General features: G+C 38.2%; 1 protein-coding gene across 8 annotated transcripts in view; it reads right to left on the reverse strand.

Annotated features, from left to right (window-relative positions):
* Positions 1-22,515, reverse strand: part of LOC125234352 (potassium/sodium hyperpolarization-activated cyclic nucleotide-gated channel 2) — a 445,496-nt gene that overhangs the window by 406,087 nt on the left and 16,894 nt on the right. For 2 of the 8 annotated variants that reach the window (XM_048140533.1, XM_048140520.1), the window contains exon 2: positions 6,925-7,403. In XM_048140533.1, coding sequence (XP_047996490.1) covers positions 6,925-6,971 — 47 coding nt within the window. In that variant the 5' untranslated portion in view covers positions 6,972-7,403. Of the gene's footprint in view, positions 1-6,924; positions 7,404-22,515 lie in introns of those variants that run through there. The other 6 variants (XM_048140523.1, XM_048140524.1, XM_048140521.1 and 3 more) reach the window with 5 other exon arrangements.

The following is a 22,515-nucleotide window of genomic DNA, read 5'->3' on the forward strand; positions in this document are numbered from 1 at the left end:
CGGGTCACATCAAGATTGGCAAGGTCACGTGCCGTCAGGCGGATGACGTCAGCACTATTCTCACCGACTGCAGCTACTGCAAGCTATTTTGAAGATTGTTGAACGGCGCCCTTGTTTAAACTAAGTGTCTAGCTAATATTAGGCGGAGAAGGCTTTGTTGTATCAAGAGGTTTGAGCGACACGCCGGCGAGGCCTCGAGATGTATCGCCATATTTATACGAGCATGCTAAGGCCGCGTTTAATACCTAAAGCATTCTTATAACAGTGTGCAATCACTTTTTCTCTTAGCAGAATTATGATTGTACGTATTATCTATCACTGATTGGTTTTGAGCACCAGTCAATAAAATGATTGTGAAATTCTCGTTCGAATTTAGTTTCGTATCACGTCTTGGGTGTTTCGACGTTGTTACAGTTATTTTGATCGGCTGAAAGGGCCGCCGCTATTTTTGTACCTAGTGACCTATTGTTCAATTTTGAAATGATTAGTATTATGTTTAAATACCTCATATACAATCGGTATAATATAACGTTACGAAAATAACGTTGATTTTAAATTAATTTCTTTTTTTGGCTATTTTTACTCAACCTCGTGTAATATTCTTACCTTTTTTGAGCTAAGAAATCAGTGGTTAGAATATTTCAGGTTACTAATGTTACACCGTGTATATAGTTACTATTAAATGACCCTTTACCGATTCCGTGTTTTATTTATATCATGAAACACATTTAAGGTTTACATAATAATTTAACTTAAATAAAATAACTCCCTAATGTTTTACCTAAACAAGTTCTGTCCTCTCATTGTATACAATGACAAACGCCTAATTTCTCGCAATGAATAAAACGAGACACGTACAAAATGTTTCAGGCTCACATTATTAGCAGCGAAGCGTGGGCGTCACGCCTAACTGGGTTAAACACAACAATACTCTTTGCAACTAGTACATAAAGCAACAGAAACACATCCTATGCGGTTTGAAATCCACTTTGTGGTGTGACCCCACATAGACCAACTATATTACTAGAGGGCGCGTTCAAGCCAATTCAAACCACACTTAAGTTATCCCATAGTAAGGAAACGCAATCGCTTAATTTTGAAATATTTATATATTTTATGAGTTTCAGCGTCGGGCTGTTAAACCTATTAAGGTCAATACGGGTAAGTGTGTCATAGGGAGAAGGGTGTCCGGCCTTCACATTTAACCTTTTTATTCATTGTCACAGGTGTTTTTGCGAGTTCATACCTTTGCTACTTGCTACAGGAGATAATATATTGACATTAATACATTTTGAATACCATGTTCTAAATTAGGTTATTATTAGAAATGCATTATTATAAATTGATATGTTATTGAATTTCTTGTAATTTGACGATCCGCTACTACTATACTTTAACATTAATTAGATATTGTTTAATCGTTTAAATTTAGAACTAGGTATTACGAAATTATTTATATTATTGTATTTGACGATCGTAATATGAATTCTTGTAGATTGACATGCAATTTATACTGTAATTTGTATTATGAAATAAATAAATCTAATCTAATCTACTCACGATTAGAGGTAAACGTATCAACTCAATAGACGCTTATGACACCCGTATTGACCCTACACATATATGCGCGGCGCATATTATGACATTCTACCAGTAAAATTATACATAAATGACTGATGACCACGCATTGTAAACACAAAACTTTTTCTCCAACTTTATGAAATTATATTAATTTTTGGTGAACAAATGGTTAACAGTCATAAATTGTAATGGAAAAGTGGTGCCACGATGACGCCACGTACACGTCGTCTACAGGTTTCTACTATCTATGGTTTGTGTAGAGTAAACTATGCCCCTGCAAGACATACATCGTAATTTGAGCCTTAGTGGGCTTAAAATATGAATTTCAGTGACAGCGAATATACGGTGTTAGGCATCCCCTGCTACGTGACGCCGAAGTTCCAATTTCCTATAGTAGATATGCGATTGTGGAGCTCAGCTTTTCGACCCACGCTCGTCGAGTCTTGCTATGTCGCCGATGGTTGATTGCGAATAGGGAATGTTATAATATATCGGTTTTCCATGTTCTGAATTGTGACAAAACTGCCAAAAGTGTGAGTTGATATCGTATTTTGTACTAAACTTCGTTTTAAATTGCTTTGATTTCATTAGAATTATGACAGAGATTACACTCTCGTTTTATTAAGCTTTCATTTGAAATTCACAGGAAATTAACCTAACGTAACTATTTGTTGAGTTTGTTCGAATTATTTTGACTACACTGTCTTTCTTTTAAACGAACTTACTTATCGTTATTTACTTTATATGGTAGCGATTATAATTTACAAAAACCTGTTAACGAGTGTGTCTAGGGAGATGTGTTTTTTATTATGCAAACACAGTGTGAAATAAGATATTTCCGCAATTAAATTCTAATTTTTGCAGTTATGTTATTCAGTACGAGGACTGCACATGTAATTAACGGCCTGATCCGAATTTGTGAATACGACAAATACTAGCCTTAGATATGTGTGTACTATATGGATCATGAGTTTTTATTACGTTACTCGACATCGACATTTGTAACTTTCCCGCTATCCATTAAACTCATGCTAGTCACATTAATACAGTAGGTACTTACCTAACGCAGAATGTTCGTGAACGCTTGTCGGATGCCCTAGTTCTATCCCAACTTGATTATGGAGACGTAGTTTATGGTCCGTGCATAAGAAAAAGAACAGAACGTGCGATCCAACGAGTTCAAAACTCATGCATCCGCTTTTGCCAAGATGTCCCTCGGCGCTCACATATTAGCCCTTACCTTAATAAAGCAGGAAAACTAAATATGTCTAACAGACGAATATTAAAACTAGCAGCGCTGGTATTTACGCTTAAACAATCTGACATCCCACCTTATCTTGCACGTAAACTTGAATGGAAGCTGAACCGAAAGGCCAGAGGCCTGCGGGAGAAACAGGAGCGTACCTTCCTTCCATTGTTTCGACTCCAGTCATTTAGAGGCAGTTTTCGTTATGCTGCATCTAAATGCTGGAACAATTTGCCGCCACCCATAGTTAACTGTAAGTCCCTGGCGGTTTTCAAAAAACGTTGTAAGGCTTATTTACTGGACCTCCAGAAGGAAGTAACATACACTTTTGGTTGAGACTTTTCTCTTTCGCGCTCTTTACTTGATTCCTAAAAATATCACTCTACGACATCATCTCTCTTTTTATCATCTTAAGAAAAATATTTTTAGATAGTACCTAATTCCACACACCTTGCATTTGTTCAGTTTATGCTATCCTGTCCGAAATGGCGTTAATGTTTTTACTGTTAGTTATTAGTTAGCTAGCTATAAATCTGGTGGCGGCAGAATAACAGCGTCCGTTGCTGGCAGTCCTTGTGGCCGCTGCGCCTCGAGGCCCTCTGGCACAGACATTAGCTGAGCCAGTTACCTTTTCAATTAGTTTGTAAGCATGCCTGTGTACTTTTATAATGTACCTGTGTTCAAACTTTTGAATAAAAGTCTTTATTATTATTCCCAGTATTTATTTTCTATCTTATTCTAGGCTGTTTATAATATGGATATAAAAGTAAAATACAAAAACACATACAAAACAATATAAAAAAACATATAAACACATTATAAAAAACCTAACCTAGGGTGCCGCCAGCAGCGGGGCAGGGCCCAAGCTGCCGGTGGTTAGGGCTGCAGAGAGAGGAACCGTCGGACTATCCGCGCCGTGTCCAAGATCACCGCCTTCTGCATCTGGCCCTTGATCCAGCCACCTAGCGAGAGTCTCTTAAGATGTTGGTCGAGACTCTTCGCTATGAGACCGTTCGCTGAAACGACTATCGGAACAATGATCGTTGAATCAACATCCCACATGGCGGTTATCTCGTGAGCCAAGTCTAGATACTTACTGGACTTGTCCTTCTCGGCTTTCACGAGATTCTCATCATGGGGGATGGTGATGTCAACGAGCACTGCCCGGCGTTGCAGTCGATCTATTATCACAATGTCAGGCTTATTGGCTACAATAGTCCTGTCAGTGATAATAGATCGATCCCAATAGAGCGTGGCACGACCATTTTCAAGAACTGGCGCAGGTAAGTACTTGTAGTACGGTACTTCGCGGTCCACAAGGCCGTATTGAAGAGCAAGTTGCTGGTGAATAATCCTGGCTACGAGATTATGTCTGTGCAAGTACTCGCCGTTAGCAAGATGAGAACAACCGGAAATGATATGCCTGAGTGACTCTCCGGGACGGCGGCATGCCCGACAAATGTCGACCGTACCGTCCTTCAGGATATATTTCCGGTAGTTGTTCGTCATCATAACTTCGTCCGCAATTGCACAGGCAAAACCCTCGGTTTCTCCGAAGAGGTCCCCGAATCGTAACCAGTTCACAGTAACTTATCAAAAAAGTAATTCTTAAGTAGTTCTTAAAAACGTAATTCATAAAAGTCATTATTTTTTCTGACTTATCCACCTATCCGGTCCTAATAGTATGTAGAGCAAATTTTTGACGTAACTTAAAACTCAAATCGAGGTAACTTCCCGGGCGTTCTAACGGAGTACCCATTGCTGCAGATTAACTGCTACGATAAATGCAGCAAACATTATATTCAAGTGATGAATGCTTAATTTAGATTGGTATTTTAATTATGTGGTTTCCGATGTCCGTATCATTTTGTCATAAACTATTCATACGTGTTATATATGTAAATAATTAATATGGGTGTTACAATTTTATGAGTAATAATCTTCAATTATCATTAGTTTACTTTAAATATTTCTAAAAAGTCGTTGTATTGACTGTCCGTGATTGCCCGGTACTGACAGTTGTCATGGCGGACAATCACAGACAAGTCGGGCAAGTTTGGCGATGAAGCTACTTTTTCCGTTACAAGTTTTGAACCGGGCATTCGTTCCTCGACAGTCGCAGTGACAGTTGTGCAATAGTTGTTTGACATTGTTAAATCAAGTGTATTGTTAATAAATTGTGTTTAATCGAGTCTGCTGTGTGATATGACGCCACATCTCCTAACCTGAGCATGAGATCACTGTAGTGGTCTCATATGGGCTACATGTACTCGTAGCCTTCAAAGTACCAAGTGACAAACCAGGATATTTATAACAAAAATTGGGATTCTTTTTTTAACTGCGACATAATGAACCACAATTTTCTATGGGACGGTCAATATACAAAACAGTTTCTTTGAGATTTCGGGATTGGTATCGTGGCATGTTACTATTTTATGTCTAGTACCATAGGTTAAATATAAGAAGATCATACCATCCCATACATTAAAATGCGACCGCCTAAGAACGCGCATACACTACACCACAGAAAGATGGCGCCACAAAAAATGCCTTGTCGATTATTTGTAGATTGGCGTTGAGTGTCACTTTTGACCCATAAATTTATGTCAAAAGTGACACTTAACGCCATCTACAAGTATAATCGAAAGCTACAAGACATTTTTTGTGGCGCCATCTATTGTGGTGTAGTGTATGCGCGTTCTTAGGCGGTCGCATTTTATTGTATGGGATGTTATGATCTTCTTATACTTAATCTATGCTAGTACCTATCAAGTTCAAATTGAAACTAAGAATTTTCGTTTATCTCCACAGCTGCAATAATTATATAGCCCACTAAACCATGTACTTAAAGATAAAAATATGAAGTTCAAATGTATATAATTTAATACTATCTATGATCCACCCAGTATCTTCTTAGCAGTTTGTGGATCCACCTAAATAATAAATATAAGCATAATGTTAGCATAAAACCACATCAGATAAAGGCATTCACTTCCTAACCTTTGTTTGCGTGTCAACGGAGCATTTGTTGAACAAAAAAACTATCTAAATCTCCACTAACTAGCTCTCGATGCCTGCATTCGAGATTAGCCTCAGGCACTTTTCCCTCCGGCCGTGGCGATGCCAATTTACATACATTGAACGCCGATTAACGACCCACTAATTCTGCTCGGAACGGTGCCTAGCCGATGTCACAATCCCTTACACTTCGTAGAAGCTCTCCCTATCACTCTTCTGTAGTTGCGCGACAATGCTAGACTGCGTTTCGATGGCCACGTTGCGTCAACGATTGTTACTTCGTCTAGGCCGGCAGGTACAAGAGGAACCAACAGGAATAGGAATCTTATCCCTTTACAGTACGGTCCTGTATTCTAGAAGTCGTGGTAGATTTTATGGCTCTGCGCTTTGGATTTAGGTGACGTAATTGAATATTCGCATCTCGATGGCTGGCCGTTCGGCATTTGATGATTGTCGTGGGGACGATCAGTTTTTTATTGAGCACGAAAGGGAAATAAGTGTAGGTACGCGAATAGACACGGGTAATATAGTTTTAGGCTTAGATTGGTGTTGTTGTTGTAGCATCGATGCTGAAACGAACTGTTTTGTTCGATTTTAGTTTCGTTTTCAGATTATGGTAGTCACTGCGTGTATTTCATTCGGTAGTATCTGAAAACACTACGTTGGTTAATGCACTCATTGAATAGAAAATACTTATTAGGTACATTTTTTTTTTACTCGTTGTTCCTCATTTGCGAGGCTTAATAAAAGTTAAACATCTATCGAAAAATCTGGTACCTAAAGAAGAAGTTCTTCCTTCAAACTGCTTTTGCTCCGTTCGGGAACGCTAATTTGTAGACGCCTTTGCTCGCGCTGCGTCCCCAAACGTGTGAAATGAATTAACCACTCGTAGACAAAAGCCTATAGATGCAATCCCCTTGTTCTTTCTACTTATAGAGTCTGACGGGGTTTCCAGGAAAATGTTAAGAACTAACTACTGGAGCAAACGCGGCAATCGTATGTGAATTGCTGGCAATTGTGTTGCCCGTGTAACAGCACCTTAAGATAAATATCGTGGAGAAATAGTAATGTAAACTCACGTGTTATTAGCGGATGATAGCCGCCGGTGCAGGCTGCGCAGCGACATGGCGTACCCCTAGCAGGGCGGGCTGCCGCTGCCCTTGCCGCGCGGCCTGCGCAGCGCGCGCGCGCCGAAGAACGCGCCCTCCTCGTTGCAAGACTGCGAGCGCTGCGACGCCAACATCCCGGCCGCGCGGCCCAGCGCGTGCAGCGGCCTCACGCGCGCCCGGCGGCCCCACCCGCACCCAGCCACCACCTCAATCTTGATTCCCGACTGCGACTCGACTACCGACGCATCGACGCCCGGCCCCGCACCGCCGACACACCACGCACGCACGACTATTACTAACTAAAACTATCCACGCTTGGCACTTGTGTTCACTAACTATATCTTATGCTAACTACGTAATTGATAGTATCGGTTGAAGGCGCTTCGTTCGATTTGTTGTTTGACTTAAATAATTGTTGTCAGGGCTGATTTGTGACTGGAGGTGGAGACCTGAAACAAAAAGAATCAATGAGTAAAATAATGCTATTTAAAAAAGACTACAAATATTTAAAATATCAATATATTCTTCATTCTTAATATATCAGATACCTAACAACTGTAAAAACCATAATTATCGCACAAGCAGAGATCCGTTAACAAGATTACGATCAATCAAATCAGTCATAAAAACAAATGACAGTATCGCTTAACCGTTTCGTCGTAGCCTCATAAAAACATAAAATCAGCGGAATCGTAAACTTGTATTCATATGTTACATAATTTTATAAAGGCAGCTCTGAGTTGGGCCGAGCGCGTATGAGTCACGTAATTTTTGTTTTCATATTAAAATGAGAATGGACAAGGGCAGAGCAACTTTAATGAAACGGTCAGCCGGAGGTCTGCCCCAGTTAATCCTTTGAAAGCCCCTTAATCTCCACACTTCGACGTATAAAACAGTGCAGAGACTTTTTACATTGTGCCGGCTTCCTTCATAAAATATAGGTCAAGTGTGATTCAGACAAATGATGGAACGCAGCCTGCTTCTTCGCAGAATATTTATCTAGAGCGTATTATTTCTGCGCTACAGCTAAGTTTCTGCTTAAGAAATATTAAACTACAAACTGTGTTTTAACGCAACAAATGCTGCTACTAGGAAAAAACGTCTGTAGATATCTAAATGTACATACCTAGTCTAAACAAATCAATCTACAAATACCTCAATAGATATTTAAATTTATTGTTTTCATGTACGCCTATTATAAGTAGTTTTTACATACAATTTCTAATATAGATATTTTGATGATTCGTGTGAAAGTTAATATACATCTTCATAAACACTCGTATAACAATAAATACGTTAATTTAATATTACCTAAGCCATATAAAACTTTTATTATATTTTATATTTCCATAAAAATATACGGTCATATTTCCCACTGCGATTGGCGATTACGCCCCTGGGATTTTTCATTAATAATTTCATTGTGGAGTCTCATTTTATATTATATTTTGTTATGTAAGATACCTTGTTTACCGGTGCGTAAAATTTTACCGAGCAACGAACTATGACACTACTAAGTGCGTTTTCACATTATCCGATCCGATATCGGATGTCGGACCGATATCCCATAGATTGCAGGCGCCATCTTGGATTTTTTCCATTGAAATCCTTCCGACATCCGATATCGGATCGGACAATGTGAAAACGGACTAACAGGCCAATTCGAATTTCATCATCATTACATACATACATACATACATACAATCACGCCTGTATCCCATAAAGGGGTAGGCAGAGCACATGAAACTACTAAAGCTTCAGGGCCACTCTTGGCAATAAGGGTTTAAAGAAAACGAAACTGTGGCATTGCAGTGACAGGTTGCCAGCCTCTCGCCTACGCCACAATTTAACCCATATCCCATAGTCGCCTTCTACGACACCCACGGGAAGAAAGGGGGTGGTGAAATTCTTAACCCGTCACCACACAGGCAACATTACATATGATTTACTTAATCAGCAATACTAACACTGATATCTTTAGGACATCTGAAGTAGTCATTCGGATATCGTGTATATTTACCTACTTCCTATAATGATCTTCTAATTATGATAACCAGTATTTACAGATCAGGCAGGCAAGCATGTTCGCGTGATAAACGATATGTAACGTCAGGCCGTCCTTTTTGCACTATTTGTAAATGTAAATGCGATAGGGACGCACCGATGCGATTAAGTTTTTCGAACTAGTGTGCTACGCCCGCTGGCATCTTACTTTCATGATAATGATGTTCTCATACATATACAGTAACAAAAGACATCTTGCGCGCATTCAAAATGTCAACACTAGGTCCATTGTTATAAAATACTCCGAAAAAAGTTGAATTCGGAACTCTGCATGTTATCGCTTTTTCATTCACGTAGGTGTTTTCATATAAAACAAGCATGACAGCGTTGATAAACCGCGTGCCGCCTCCGAGTAGTCCTAAATGCGAATAGTTTTCGGCTACATTCTATTTACATCTAGACTTGTTTAAAAAGAAAGCGCAGAGTAAATCGAAACAGGGACAAGAACGTTAAATTATATTTTTAGCTTTAAAGAGGACTTCTACTCATTGTTAGTTAATTTAAGTAGTAAAGTATTATCAGTGATACAGTTTTGGTGAAATTGACAACGTTACACCGAGTATTTATTGGACTTTGAGGCAGGACTACCCAACTGTCAACGAGTGATCGCAGCCGTTGGAATCTGCGTTTGAAACGGGGAGAGTATTCCGTTTTATTTATCATTTATTTCTACACTCAAACAAAGCTCATTGCTGCGGCCGTGAGCAACGTCAAACAAACAACATTGGCACCGTGCAGTTTCCCTTTGCTTGACGAACTAGTGGAAGCACAAGACGAGACAAGACACATTCGCCACAGACACTGCCGACTACTGACACACTGCACACTATTCATTCCTACAGCTCACATCTCTGTCGTCATCTTGGCAAATCTTTCAATCTCTGTTGAGATAAGTACTCATCCTTTTTTATTACATCTTTCAGAAAGCCAGACGAGTGACAATGAACACCGAAATTGCGACCGAAACTCGCAAGGCAACGGCACGACAACTAGAGATGCAGCTAAAAACAACAGCACAGGACCTACACGAGTCGAGGGCCTTGTCGAAGCAGTTGTTGGAGGAAAGGGAGGAAAGCGAAGTGGAGCTCCAGAAAGTAATCAACAAAAACTCAGAATTGAAAAGGGAGCTGGCGGACAATGATGTGCAGCTGACTGATGCCCGCGGAGAAGTGGACCGTTTGCAAGGCACAATAGACACCTTCAACCAGTGCGCTTCGACACATGAAGTGGCCTTGGCCCGCATCACACAGTTAGAAGAAGAACTGGGTGCGGCTAATGAGGAACTTAATTTGTTTAGGAAAGAGCGGGAGCACTATGATGCTTCGCAGTTACAGAATGTGTACCAAGAGTTGGTAAGCGGTGAAACACAATTGAGTAGGGACTCCAAACACATAGTATTCTTTAATAGTAGTAATAAGTTAAAAAGTACATTAAGATTAATAGGTATATTAGGAGAACCCAAAAGCTGATCAAAGGCCAGGCATGTATTAAAAAATATAGTAAATTAAAACATACATTAACAGTTATGAAAAATAGGGTTCAAGACTGTCATTCAGAGCTGGAAGTCAAGGAATCAAATTTTCTGAAATTAAATGCCGACATTAACAGGCTGAAAGATGAGCTTTTGGCAGTATCCACCATGTATGAGACTACTAAAAAACAAGTTGAGGAGCACATACAGGCTTTTAATACATTGCTGCTAGAAAATAGAGATTTGGAGGAGCGGTGTAAGGCATTATTAAATGGAAAACATTGTAATTGTGGCCAAATGCCACCAGCAAAGATTATTCAAGCCGATGTGGCCCACGACACAACTAGGCATGCGGCAGTAGTTAAACAGCCCCCTAGAGCAGTCAGTAAGACTGTTGTTTTTTCAGATCAGATTGGGTTAGGAATGGGCCCATTATTAAGCTACCAGTTAGAGCAACAAGTGACAAATTACTGTTATCAAAACATTACTTTGTCTCATTTATGTGACCTTATTTCAAAGGGATGTTATGATTATTATACTACATTAGTAATTTTATTAGGAAATAGTCTTAATGTAGATAAGCTTAGCATAGATAAATTGATGTCCACACTAAATGTTATTGAAAAATCTGGTGTGGGGAAAATTATATTATGTGCACTACCTTATGCAGAAAATGTATCATATGACTATAATTGTAAGATAGCTTACTATAATTCTTTAATGTACCATGCCATAGCTGTTAATAAAAAGTACCATTTCTTTGACTTAAATAAATTCATTGAGCGCTTCATGCTAGCTCCACGGAAGGTATTTTTGCCAAAGAAATTATTTGTATATTTAGTGGAGTTATTGGCCTTCAATATTGAGCCAAATAGATGTAATAGTGTCATATATAAGTCTCAGTCAGCTGACAAAGCCAAGGACCCCATGCCTCATTTAAACTAGATTGTAAGACAGCGGAAAAACACCTGAATATGAACGTTGTTCACCAGAATATTCAGGGTTTTTCCAGCAAAGAATTAGAAGTAGGATTATTTTTAGATAGTAATAATGTTGAAGTTATGTGTATTACTGAACATTGGTTGAAACAAGAACAGTTGATATTTGATTATGTTAATTTTAAATTAGCTAGTTTTTTTGCCAGAAAATCTGCTGCTCATGGTGGCTCCCTTATTATTGTTAAAAATTGTATGAAGTGTAAAGAGCGCAAAGATGTTGTAAAATATTCCATAGAAAGAACTATAGAAATTTCATGTGTTGAATTAGACAGATATATTATTGTATGTGTTTATCACCAGACCACCATCAGCTGACTTCAGCATATTTGAATCTACAATGGAAAATGTTCTGAATTTAGTATGCAAGGGCCAAAAACATGTTATTGTATGTGGAGATTTTAATGTTAACTTGCTCGAGTCATCTAGTAATACTGTTAAAATGTTCTGTTTGTTTAAATCATTTAATTTATTTAATTTATTTCTTGAACCTACCCGGGTAGGTGTGACTAGTGCAACATGCCTAGATAATATTTTTTGTAACTGTGAATGTATAGATAAGAAATTATTTAACTGTTTTCATTCCGATCACAGCGGCCAAAGGGCAGCTTTCTTAAACGTTATTCATGATACTCCACAAACAATAACATATAGACCCATTACTGGATCTCCTTGGAATCATTCAAAAATGAAATTCTACATAGTTTGTCTATAATACCATTTTCGCATTATGACTGTAATCATTTGTATCAAGATGTTTTCAATGTAATTCTTAATCAATTTAATAACAATTTCAAAGTGAAATCTATTAGTGGGTCAAAAGTTAAAACAAAGTTTAGTGAATGGGCTACTGTAGGTATTCACAAAAGTAGAAAAAGACTTTATGAACTTTATGGTGAGAGAGAGCTGAACAAGAATTCAGAATTCCTGGACTATGTAAGAAACTACTCAAGAATCTTCAAGAAAGTGTGTTTAACTGCCAAGAAAAACTTTATTAGTTCTAAATTGAAAGTGTCGGACAACAAAGTGAAAACAACTTGGAGTATTATAAATAAAGAAGCTGGTAAATGTAAATCACGCGATTGTCAAGTCAACATTGTATCAGATAATCAACAAATAGTGTCGAACAGCGATGTTGCCTCGGCATTCGAAGATTATTTCTCAAATATAGCCGTTAACACCACAAAATGTTTACATTCTTCTGCGGCTCAAGCCCATTCATTACTTTGTGCTAATGTTAAGAAATGTAATAATTCATTTGAATTTAGTCAAGTAGACTCTGTAAATATTGTTAAAACATTCAAGTCACTCAATTTAAAGAAAACGGAAGACTTATGGGGAACATCAGTTAAAGTAATTAGTCATGTCATAGATATAATAGCACCTTACTTGGCCGTAATATATAATATTTCAATTTCACAAGGCACCTTTCCAGATCTTATGAAATGTAGCAAAGTCATACCGCTTTTTAAATCGGGTGATTCGAGTGATATAACCAATTTCCGTCCCATATCAATACTTCCTGTACTAAGTAAAGTCTTTGAGAAGCTAATGTTAAATGATCTACTGGGACACTTCAACAGACATAGATTACTTACAAGCAAACAGTTCGGTTTCACAAGGGGCCGTTCCACGACCGATGCTGCTTCGGTACTCATTAAACATATATATAATTTTTGGGAAAATTCTTGTGATGCAATTGGCATATTTTGTGATCTTTCAAAAGCCTTTGATTGTGTGGATCATGGAACGCTCATTTTGAAATTAGAACACTATGGTGTGTCTATAAATGCCCTAAACTTTATGTCTTCTTACCTTAGCAATAGAACACAAACAGTAGTTGTTAACAAAACTCGCTCTAGCGGGACTGTAGTCCAATTAGGAGTGCCACAAGGCTCAATTTTAGGTCCATTCCTGTTTTTGGTTTATATAAATGATTTGCCATGTATAGTGAAAAACTTTTGTGAAATAGTACTTTTTGCTGATGATACATCACTGCTTTTTAATGTTGACCGAAAATCTACGGATTACAATGTAATTAATAGCACGTTAGCTGATGTACTGCAGTGGTTTACTGTCAACAATTTACTTCTTAATTCTAAGAAAACCAAATGTATTCGATTTTCTCTGCCGAATGTTAAACCAATCGATACAAAAATACTTTTGAATGATGAATGCTTAGAGATGGTAGATACAACACTGTTTCTTGGTTTAACATTGGACAAAAATCTACAATGGAGTCCTCATATAAAGAAACTAGCAAGCAAATTAAGTTCAGCCGCATACGCCGTTAGGAGAATCAGGCAACTGACTAATGTTGAGACAGCTCGCCTAGTGTATCATAGTTATTTTCACAGTGTAATGTCATACGGTATTCTGGTTTGGGGCAAAGCAGCTGACATACAGACTATCTTTGTATTACAAAAGAGAGCCATTCGTTCTATTTACAACTTAGGAACACGTGAATCAGTAAGAGAACTCTTCAAAGAAATTAATATCTTAACTGTAGCTTCCCAATACATTTATGATAGTATAATTTATGTTGTTAAGAATTTAGACTGTTTCACTAAGAATTCTGATATCCATAATTATAACACTAGAAACAAAAATAAGCTTGCCATAAAGAAGTTTCGTGTCCGTAAAGTACAGAAGTCATTTGTTGGGCAATGCATTCATTTTTATAATAAGTTACCTGACACTGCTTTGAGATTACCCCTCCCAGCTCTTAAGAACTACTTAAAAAAATCATTGATGTTAAAGGCTTATTACAGAGTCGAGGACTATTTGACAGACAAACATGCATGGCCCGAACCAGAAACTACAAAAAACGAATAGCAATTAAAATAATTGTATTATGTATAGAGGACACAGTTCAGATAAGAAAGCACATCAAATATTTTATATTTTATGTTGTGTAGGTAAATTACATATTTAATGATATTGAGATTCATATTATCTTTTTCTTCTATGACAATTTGATATGTTTTCTCTGAAGAAGAACGACGTATTATTAAGCAATAATATAATTTATTGAAATTGATTTCCATAGAGTACCTAGTCTGTTCATATTCTTTGATGAATACTTTTGCATGTTAAATTGTATGTTGTTATTTAATGCATGTTAATTATAAGATGTAATGTTTTGAAAAGAAGTTGCCCGCCGAGTTTCTTGCCGGTCCCATAGTGGATACCCCCCTCCCAACTGAGGGGGGACTGAAATCTTCTCGAGGCTGAGGCGTAGGGTTAGAGCCGGCGTAGCTTTATTTGACGTTCATATGCGCATTGTAATATGCCTACTTGAAAAATAAATATTTCATTTTCATTTCATTTTCATTTTCAAATAATATGTAATAAAGTATTTCCTGGTCTCGAGTATTCAATTTGTAATATCTGCGCCATAGTACGCGTACTCCATTTTCATTTCCGAGCCAGCTTCCTTGCTACTCAGGGTATATATACCCAAACCGAACAAATAAAACTAACAACATAACAGTAAAATATTGTCACTTTAAATACTTATCTGCTAATTCATGCAAGAAGACCGTTTTGTAAGGCAGTGCAAACGATGTGCATTTACGTATTGATTTTCTTTTTCTGCTTATTTCAGAATAACATTGAAATAAATAGGTAAGTACTTTTTTATTCTACGTCGGTGGCAAACAAGCTGACGGTAAGCCTGATGGAAACCGGTCACCGTAACCTAAGACGCCTGAAACTCAAGGAGCGACACATGAACTTTATTTGAAATACAAAAACTTTTAATATGTTCTTGTCATTTAATTTCTTTAACGTTTATTTTCAGTCAATTCATAAAAACCCGTCATACATAGCTAAACGTCTATAACATTCCCAGCCAATGTCCCGACCTAGCAAGACCTCCCGCGACACCCCATTCAAATTCAAATCACTACGCCTATTTATCTCGCCCAAAGAAAAGCCTATAATTAATTGGTTCAAGATTTAAAACATATTTCGCAGTCGAGTGGCGGCGGAGACGTGTAAATCAATGAATGAACCCTGCCCCCGTGTTCGCCCTGATTGATTAATGAGGTCGTGCAAGTTAGGGACTCCACCGATATTCACTTAGCGGTATGTTAGTGGAGATGCTCAAAAAACGTGTGACGCATCTGACGTTATTCTTCGGTATCTTCTCCAAGAGACCAATTTTGTTTGCTCTGGACTTACTGATGTAGCAGTCGTACTCGTACCATGCATATCTGGGCCTGCATTGCACCTATATAGATTTCTGTGTGAAAAAGTCTTGCTTATAATGATTCGATGGTGTTCGCCTTGACTGGCTAATGAGATCGTGCAAGTTAGGGACTCCACCGATATTCACTTAGCGGTGTGTTAGTGAAGATGCTCAAAAAATGTGTCGCATCATCTGAGGTTATTTTTCAGCGTTTTCTCCAAGACAGCAATTTTCTCTGGGCTTACTGATACAATACAGCAGCGTGCCGTTTCGGTACCACACCTAGGCTTGTAATATTTATTGTCTTGCTTATATTGATTCGATAGTGTTGGCCCTGATTGATTAATGAAGTCGTGCCTCAGAGCATTTTCGTGCAAGTTGGGATGTACCCAATTAACTTAGCGTTGTAGTAGATGCCTAATAAACAAGTGTGTCGCATGATCTATTAGAAGCGTTTCTTCAATGTCTTCTCCAATAGATACGAATTTTGCTCTGACATTAGGTACTGATACAGCAGTATGCCGTTTTTGTGCCACACCTAGGCTTGCGCTATTTATTGTCTTGCTTATATTGACTCGATGGTGTTCGCCTTGATTGATTAATGAGGCAGTGGGCTGGTCACATCAGGACAGACGGTCGATGGAGCCGAAAGGTTCTTGAGTGGAGACCGCGACTCGGCAAACGTGATGTAGGATGCCCTGTGACAAGATGGAGAGACGACATCCGCAAGTTGGCTGGTGCGGGCTGGATGAGATGAGATCAGATGAAGATCGGGAGCAGTGGCGTGCATTGGGAGAGGCCTATGTCCAGCAGTGGACTAATGATGATGTTGATTAATGAAGTCGCGCAAGTTGGGACTCCATCGAATTCACTTAACAGTGTGTTTTGCTGCCTATGGAGCGAGGGTGTCACATCATCAGTGGGAAGCGGTATTCCTCAGTATATTTAAAAAAATAAAGCATACTCTGGGCTTACTGGTGAAGCAGTGGCCTGGGTTTGTACTATTTATAATTTGTTTGTAGAATGTTGTTGTGAAAAGTGTGGGTTGATTCTAGCCTATGAGTGTGTTATGATTTCTGCAATTGCTTTTGCTGAAAGCTTTTCATATGTATCTTAATCTTCTTCTAATTGCAACCCTAAATAGACGATACGTAATCATCATCTATTTAAGTAATGGGTTACTAATGCGTGTTGTTTTGCATGTGTACTTTTCTTTACTTAGGACGATAATAAATTATGGGGGGGGGTGTGTTTTGCAACGTTTCCTATATCCATAAATATAAAACCCGAGAGGCGGTCGTAAGCTCACGGGAAATACTTCAAACTCGATTATAAAACGTTAGTCATCATGAAATGTGAGACTCCCATGCTCAATATAAGTTGAGGCAACATAAAACCAGACACATATTATGCTGGAAAAGTAATAAAAGTTGACACAATTTCAAAGCGAGCTCAGCTCCAGCGTCTCGGAGGTACCGATTTTTCGTTAAGTCTATTTTCGAGGCGTCTCAACCTAAATACGAGTATTGTTGCGGTTCGGTGCTACGCCTGAGGCCATTGTTGATTTCCGCGTCGACGCTTACACTTAAAGATATTATACTGTAGGGATTTTTATGTCTTATGGACCGAAAACACGGTTAAGTTGTCACGCATAGCATGTATTGTGTGATAAATCGAAAGGATTGATTAAATTTTTACTCTCTGATATTTAAGCCTCGTTAGATTGTTAAGTGTTTTTATGCAAAAATAGCACCTTTATTCAACACATATCTTTGAACTATCCTTTGAATTATACGTATGTAGACTAAGTACTAAGTATATGTAAGTAGTTATATTGTCTACCTACATACTTTCTCTTCTACAGATAGGTATTCGTTCGCAAAACATGAATCATAAAATAAAAATCATAACTCGCTTGCACTTGACACATACATAGGTAGTACAGATTATATGTCCTGGCTAGTCTTAGCCAAAGTCACAATCGCTGCCCCTTCGTAAGCGTTTCGTAGCTAGCTCTCCCTATCGAGGTTCTGTAGTGGCGCGAGTCAGAATGCGATTCGACCGCCACGTAGCGTCAAAGATTGTCACTTCGGCTAGGCCGGCAGTTTCTACAGCTTATTTATTCGCGTGGGTCGGTGCAGCGGACGAACTCTGCACATTTACATGACAATAAGGAATCACATTTACTAACAATGCCCGCTATCATGCCATCAACGCGTATGCAGCATATCAACAAAAACATTATACTGGGTGTTTTTGCATTGTCCGATCAATTGTTGCGACGGATTTCGAATGACCTTTGAAAGAAGCAGCTGCTAGAAATAATCTAATGGATCGAGTTCTTTTATTTTTGCGTGAACTCTTTCTTTTGAACAACAAATAATTGTTATCTGCTAAAGGTTTCTACCTTTCAAGGAAGCAGCTGCTGGAATTGACCTAATGCATCGAGTGCTACACTGAGAGAAAATACAACCAGTTTTCATGTTCGTTCAACAAGTTTTTTGGTTAGAATAGCGCCTACATGCTCTTTGGTTCAAACAACAAGCTACTTGTTATTTGAATTGAATCAACAAGTCGATTTTATAAAAACAACCTGACACATATTGTTTTAAACATACGTTTGGCTGATTCAAACGGATAAACCGCAACAAGTCGAACTTGTTAAATTCACAATGCAAATTTCTCTCAGTGTAGTTGTGCAACCCCGGGGTTCAGCACGCCCTGGCGCTGTATGTGCCGGACAGGCACGCGGGGCGCCGCCGCCGGCCACCGCTGCTGGCCGTACCCGCAGCTCGTACAAAACTACTCATGGAAGCCCCCCCGCTAACTAGGGCGATTCGCGCTATCAATAAAGTTGCGCCCGAGATAGATAGACATTTTTACATGCTCCCTGAATGATCTCACAAAGACCACTATGTTAATTTTAGTTTAGTTTTTTTTTTATATACTGGCAATAACTGTTTTATTGTTTGGTTCGCTTATCTATCGCATTAGGGAAACCTGTAAAGATAGATTTCAGTTGTTATTTACCAATAAAAAAAAATTGCGTGAACTCTTTCTTTTGAACAACAAATAATTTGTTATTTGCTAAACGTTTATAAAAAAATAATAAGAAGCCACTTCTTCCTTCTTTGTAAAATCCATCCGATAACGGATCGGGATCGAACTATGTAAAAGCACTCTAACACGTATTCAAGAAACACTTAAGTACAGTTTGTTAAATCATACTAGGTAATAGCCCATCTTTACTTAGACTTTGATGATAGTTTTTATCTAAGGAAATACTTCAGTTACCTAATGACAGTACTAACTATACCGGGCTTAACTTAATGGATTTAAACGGGACTTAACACTTCCTTATTAAAACCACCGCGGTTGAAACCTTACTTTGTAACGACACTGAATGCTCAAATTGAGGCATAGGTTCCGCCTTAATACAAAAGTAGGTAAGTAAAAAACCGGCCAAGAGCGTGTCGGGCCACGCTTAGTGTAGGGTTCCGTAGTTTTCCGTATTTTTCTCAAAAACTACTGAATCTATCAAGTTCAAAACAATTTTCCTAGAAAGTCTTTATAAAGTTCTACTTTTGTGATTTTTTTCATATTTTTTAAATATAGGGTTCAAAAGTTAGAGGGGGGGGACGCACTTTTTTTTCCTTTAGGAGCGATTATTTCCGAAAATATTAATATTATCAAAAAACGATCTTTGTAAACCCTTATTCATTTTTAAATACCTATCCAACAATATATCACACGTTGGGGTTGGAATGAAAAAAAAATTTAGCCCCCACTTTACATGTAGGGGGAGTACCCTAATAAAACATTTTTTTCCATTTTTTATTTTTTCACTTTGTTGGCGTAATTGATATACATATTGGTACCAAATTTCAGTTTTCTAGTGCTAACGGTTACAGACATGGCGAAACTATAAGGGTTCCTAGTTGACTACGGAACCCTAAAAAGGAATTCTCTTTGACCCCCTCGATACGAAACGAGCAAATTATTGTCACGTTTTACGATATGCCTAGTAATTTCACGATCTGTCTCATCTTACGATCAGCCGCCATCAAACATCTTAGCAGAAATTAATAGTGCGAAACACCGCCCGCGGATCAGCTACTAATTAACTAATCGATTTTAACAGCTTGCGTTAACTTCATTAGATTACATCTTGAGGCGATAATACACTCGAAACTATAATGTTCTAAACGGCAAAACAATCCAGTGGAAAATTAAATCTTATTATTATTCGAGTTGAGTCGGTAATTCGTTGTTTTCTAAAAGGGAAATCTGTGCATGTAATCCATTTTACAAGCACCTCTTAATCGGGTAATCCTTAATTTGCATTAACGCCGAGTCCGTTCAGCGTTTTCAACTGGATAACCATGTGACATGACATAGGGTGCATTGGGGTAATTTCGTAAGTCGTCTAATTTCGAAACTCACATAAAAATCACCATTATTACCATCATAATATCAATATTCCCCTTTCGAAATTATCCGAGCAATTCTGTGCTTCGAAATTATCCCAATGCACCCTACAGAAGGTACTACTCTTCAAGCATAGGTACCATTTTCAAATGAAATGCTATGAAACTGGTAAATAAATAACATTCGCGAAGAAGGATCGAACGATTTCTAGATAACAAAAAAAAAAAAACATTTACACACAATCTGTTATTTGTGTTTAATAACTTTAATAAGCTATACGTTAGCATATCTTTTCCAAAGAAAACTCGCAGCAGTCTATTAACGTATTTTTTACGCAGTAGTCAGCTTCCCAAACACCTTAATTAAAAACAATAAAAATCCTAGTATTGACAAGTATGCCTACCCACAAAGACATGTGAAAAGTTGTAAAACGTGCTGAATTTGTGAAATCATTGATTCTTATTTCATCAATACCTAAACAAGTAAAATTGATTATGTTGAAATCAGACTCTGTCTTATACTTTCCGGGTTCTGTTTACTTCGCTTTCGTTTGTTCTAAAACACGACGTGCTTTGAGAGTTTGCGGGCTGAAGCCTCTGCCTCACGTTTATCTGATTTGGCGTTGGAAAATTCTCTTCCTTTTATAACATTGTTTTCTAGAGCCAGACTTGGTTATTCGATTTTCCAGTGTTTTAGCTGCTAGCTCAATCAACGTACTTGTTTACAACTTATTTTAATTTTATTAATGTTATTATTGATTGTATCAAAGCCGCGCCACGCAATCAAATTATTTTAATGGTAAAAAGTACCATGGAACTTTGTTCTTTGTCAAGTTTGATTGTGAAAATACTTTAAATAAATACAGATACCGAATATTAGTTACCAGAAAAAAAGTTATCACGATAGGTAAAAATTAAGGGCCAGCCATGTACCTAATCGTTTACAAGTCGTGTAGAGTTAAAACACTTCCCTACACCGTTTTAGGATGCCGTATTTAATTCATCGCCACTTAAAATTACGAACGTTCTACGTTCGCTCTTGTATTCTACTGTAATGAATTCGGGATTTTTCACAAATAATTAATTACACTCAAAATTTAATTTTTGTTGGAGTATATGCCAGGAAAAATCCATTGACGAGGAAATCGCAACACGAAAATGGAGATGGATTGGACATTGGACACACTCTTCGGAGAGAGAAAAGAAATAACGCAAGCAATGCTTTCGGCTGGAAACCGCACAATACAAGCCGTGGCCCCGGGCGTCCTGTCCACTCGTGGAAGCGGTCCGTCGAAAATGAGCTACGAGCGGCTGGTTTGAGCTGGGGCGAGGCCACGAGGGTCACCGGTCGCTGAAGATAGGAAGGCGTGGCGCGATTTTGTGAAGGTCCTTTGCACCTCTGGGGTGCCTTAGGGCTACAACATCCAACAACATACAAAATTTTATGGCGCATGAAGTGCTCCAAAATATGTGTAACTAATAAATAACTCTAACGCTTTCATAATAAAGGCCTGTTCAGATATTTGTAAACAAATTAACCGCTCAGATCTGATGGCGTCTGTGCCGAGGGTCAACATCTCCGTTGATTGGCGTACGACGGCTAAGCTTATCATCGTTTGCTCGGATCGCAGCTGAATCGATTATCGTTTGATATTTCTTGCGAACGTGATTGGGCTCGCCCCAGAGGACTCGCTCTGGCTGGAAACTAACTGGGGCACAAAATAATGTCATGAAAGATCACAGCCATCTTGAAATGTAATTGACGGGCTTCAATCAAACTGAGCTCAAGCGGTTAAACTGTAATATTTTGCCCGTTTTCTTGAGCGTTGACGTAGGTACCTACGATATTTTAATAATAGAAAATCTCTTTCTAAAGCCATGAGATCCAACATCCCTGTAAGTTTATAATCAGGTACCAAATGTGCGTTTTAGTTGACCATGTAAAAATGTACCTGTAAAGAATTTTGAAAACTCATTTAGGTAATCATATGTGATTTCCAAAAACATGTGAATCGATCGATTGAATTAATTGCTTCTACATCGCTAGCAATTATCAATCCCATACACATTTATTGTTAACTCTGTTCTGTAGGTACGTCCGTATAAGTGCATTTTCAAAGATGGCGGCATAAATACACGGTGTTTCCGGTATCACTCAAAACCTCAGACACCCCAACTGATTTTTATTTTTTTAAACTCATCTAGAGTATTCATCTTTTAATCTGATCGTTACTTTTTTTTTAATTGAATTTTTAATTTTCTGTACAGCTCTACTTGACTTGTAGCTCTACACTCAATAAAATAATTGCTAACTACCATCATAAACCATAAGACTATTTATTTGTGTACGTTACTGCAACGACATAAGGTTTACCAATAGACAGCTAAGATGCCACTGTAAAACACTTTAAA

This window comes from Leguminivora glycinivorella, chromosome 16 (assembly GCF_023078275.1).
Source record: "Leguminivora glycinivorella isolate SPB_JAAS2020 chromosome 16, LegGlyc_1.1, whole genome shotgun sequence".
Taxonomy (NCBI): Eukaryota; Metazoa; Arthropoda; class Insecta; order Lepidoptera; family Tortricidae; genus Leguminivora; species Leguminivora glycinivorella.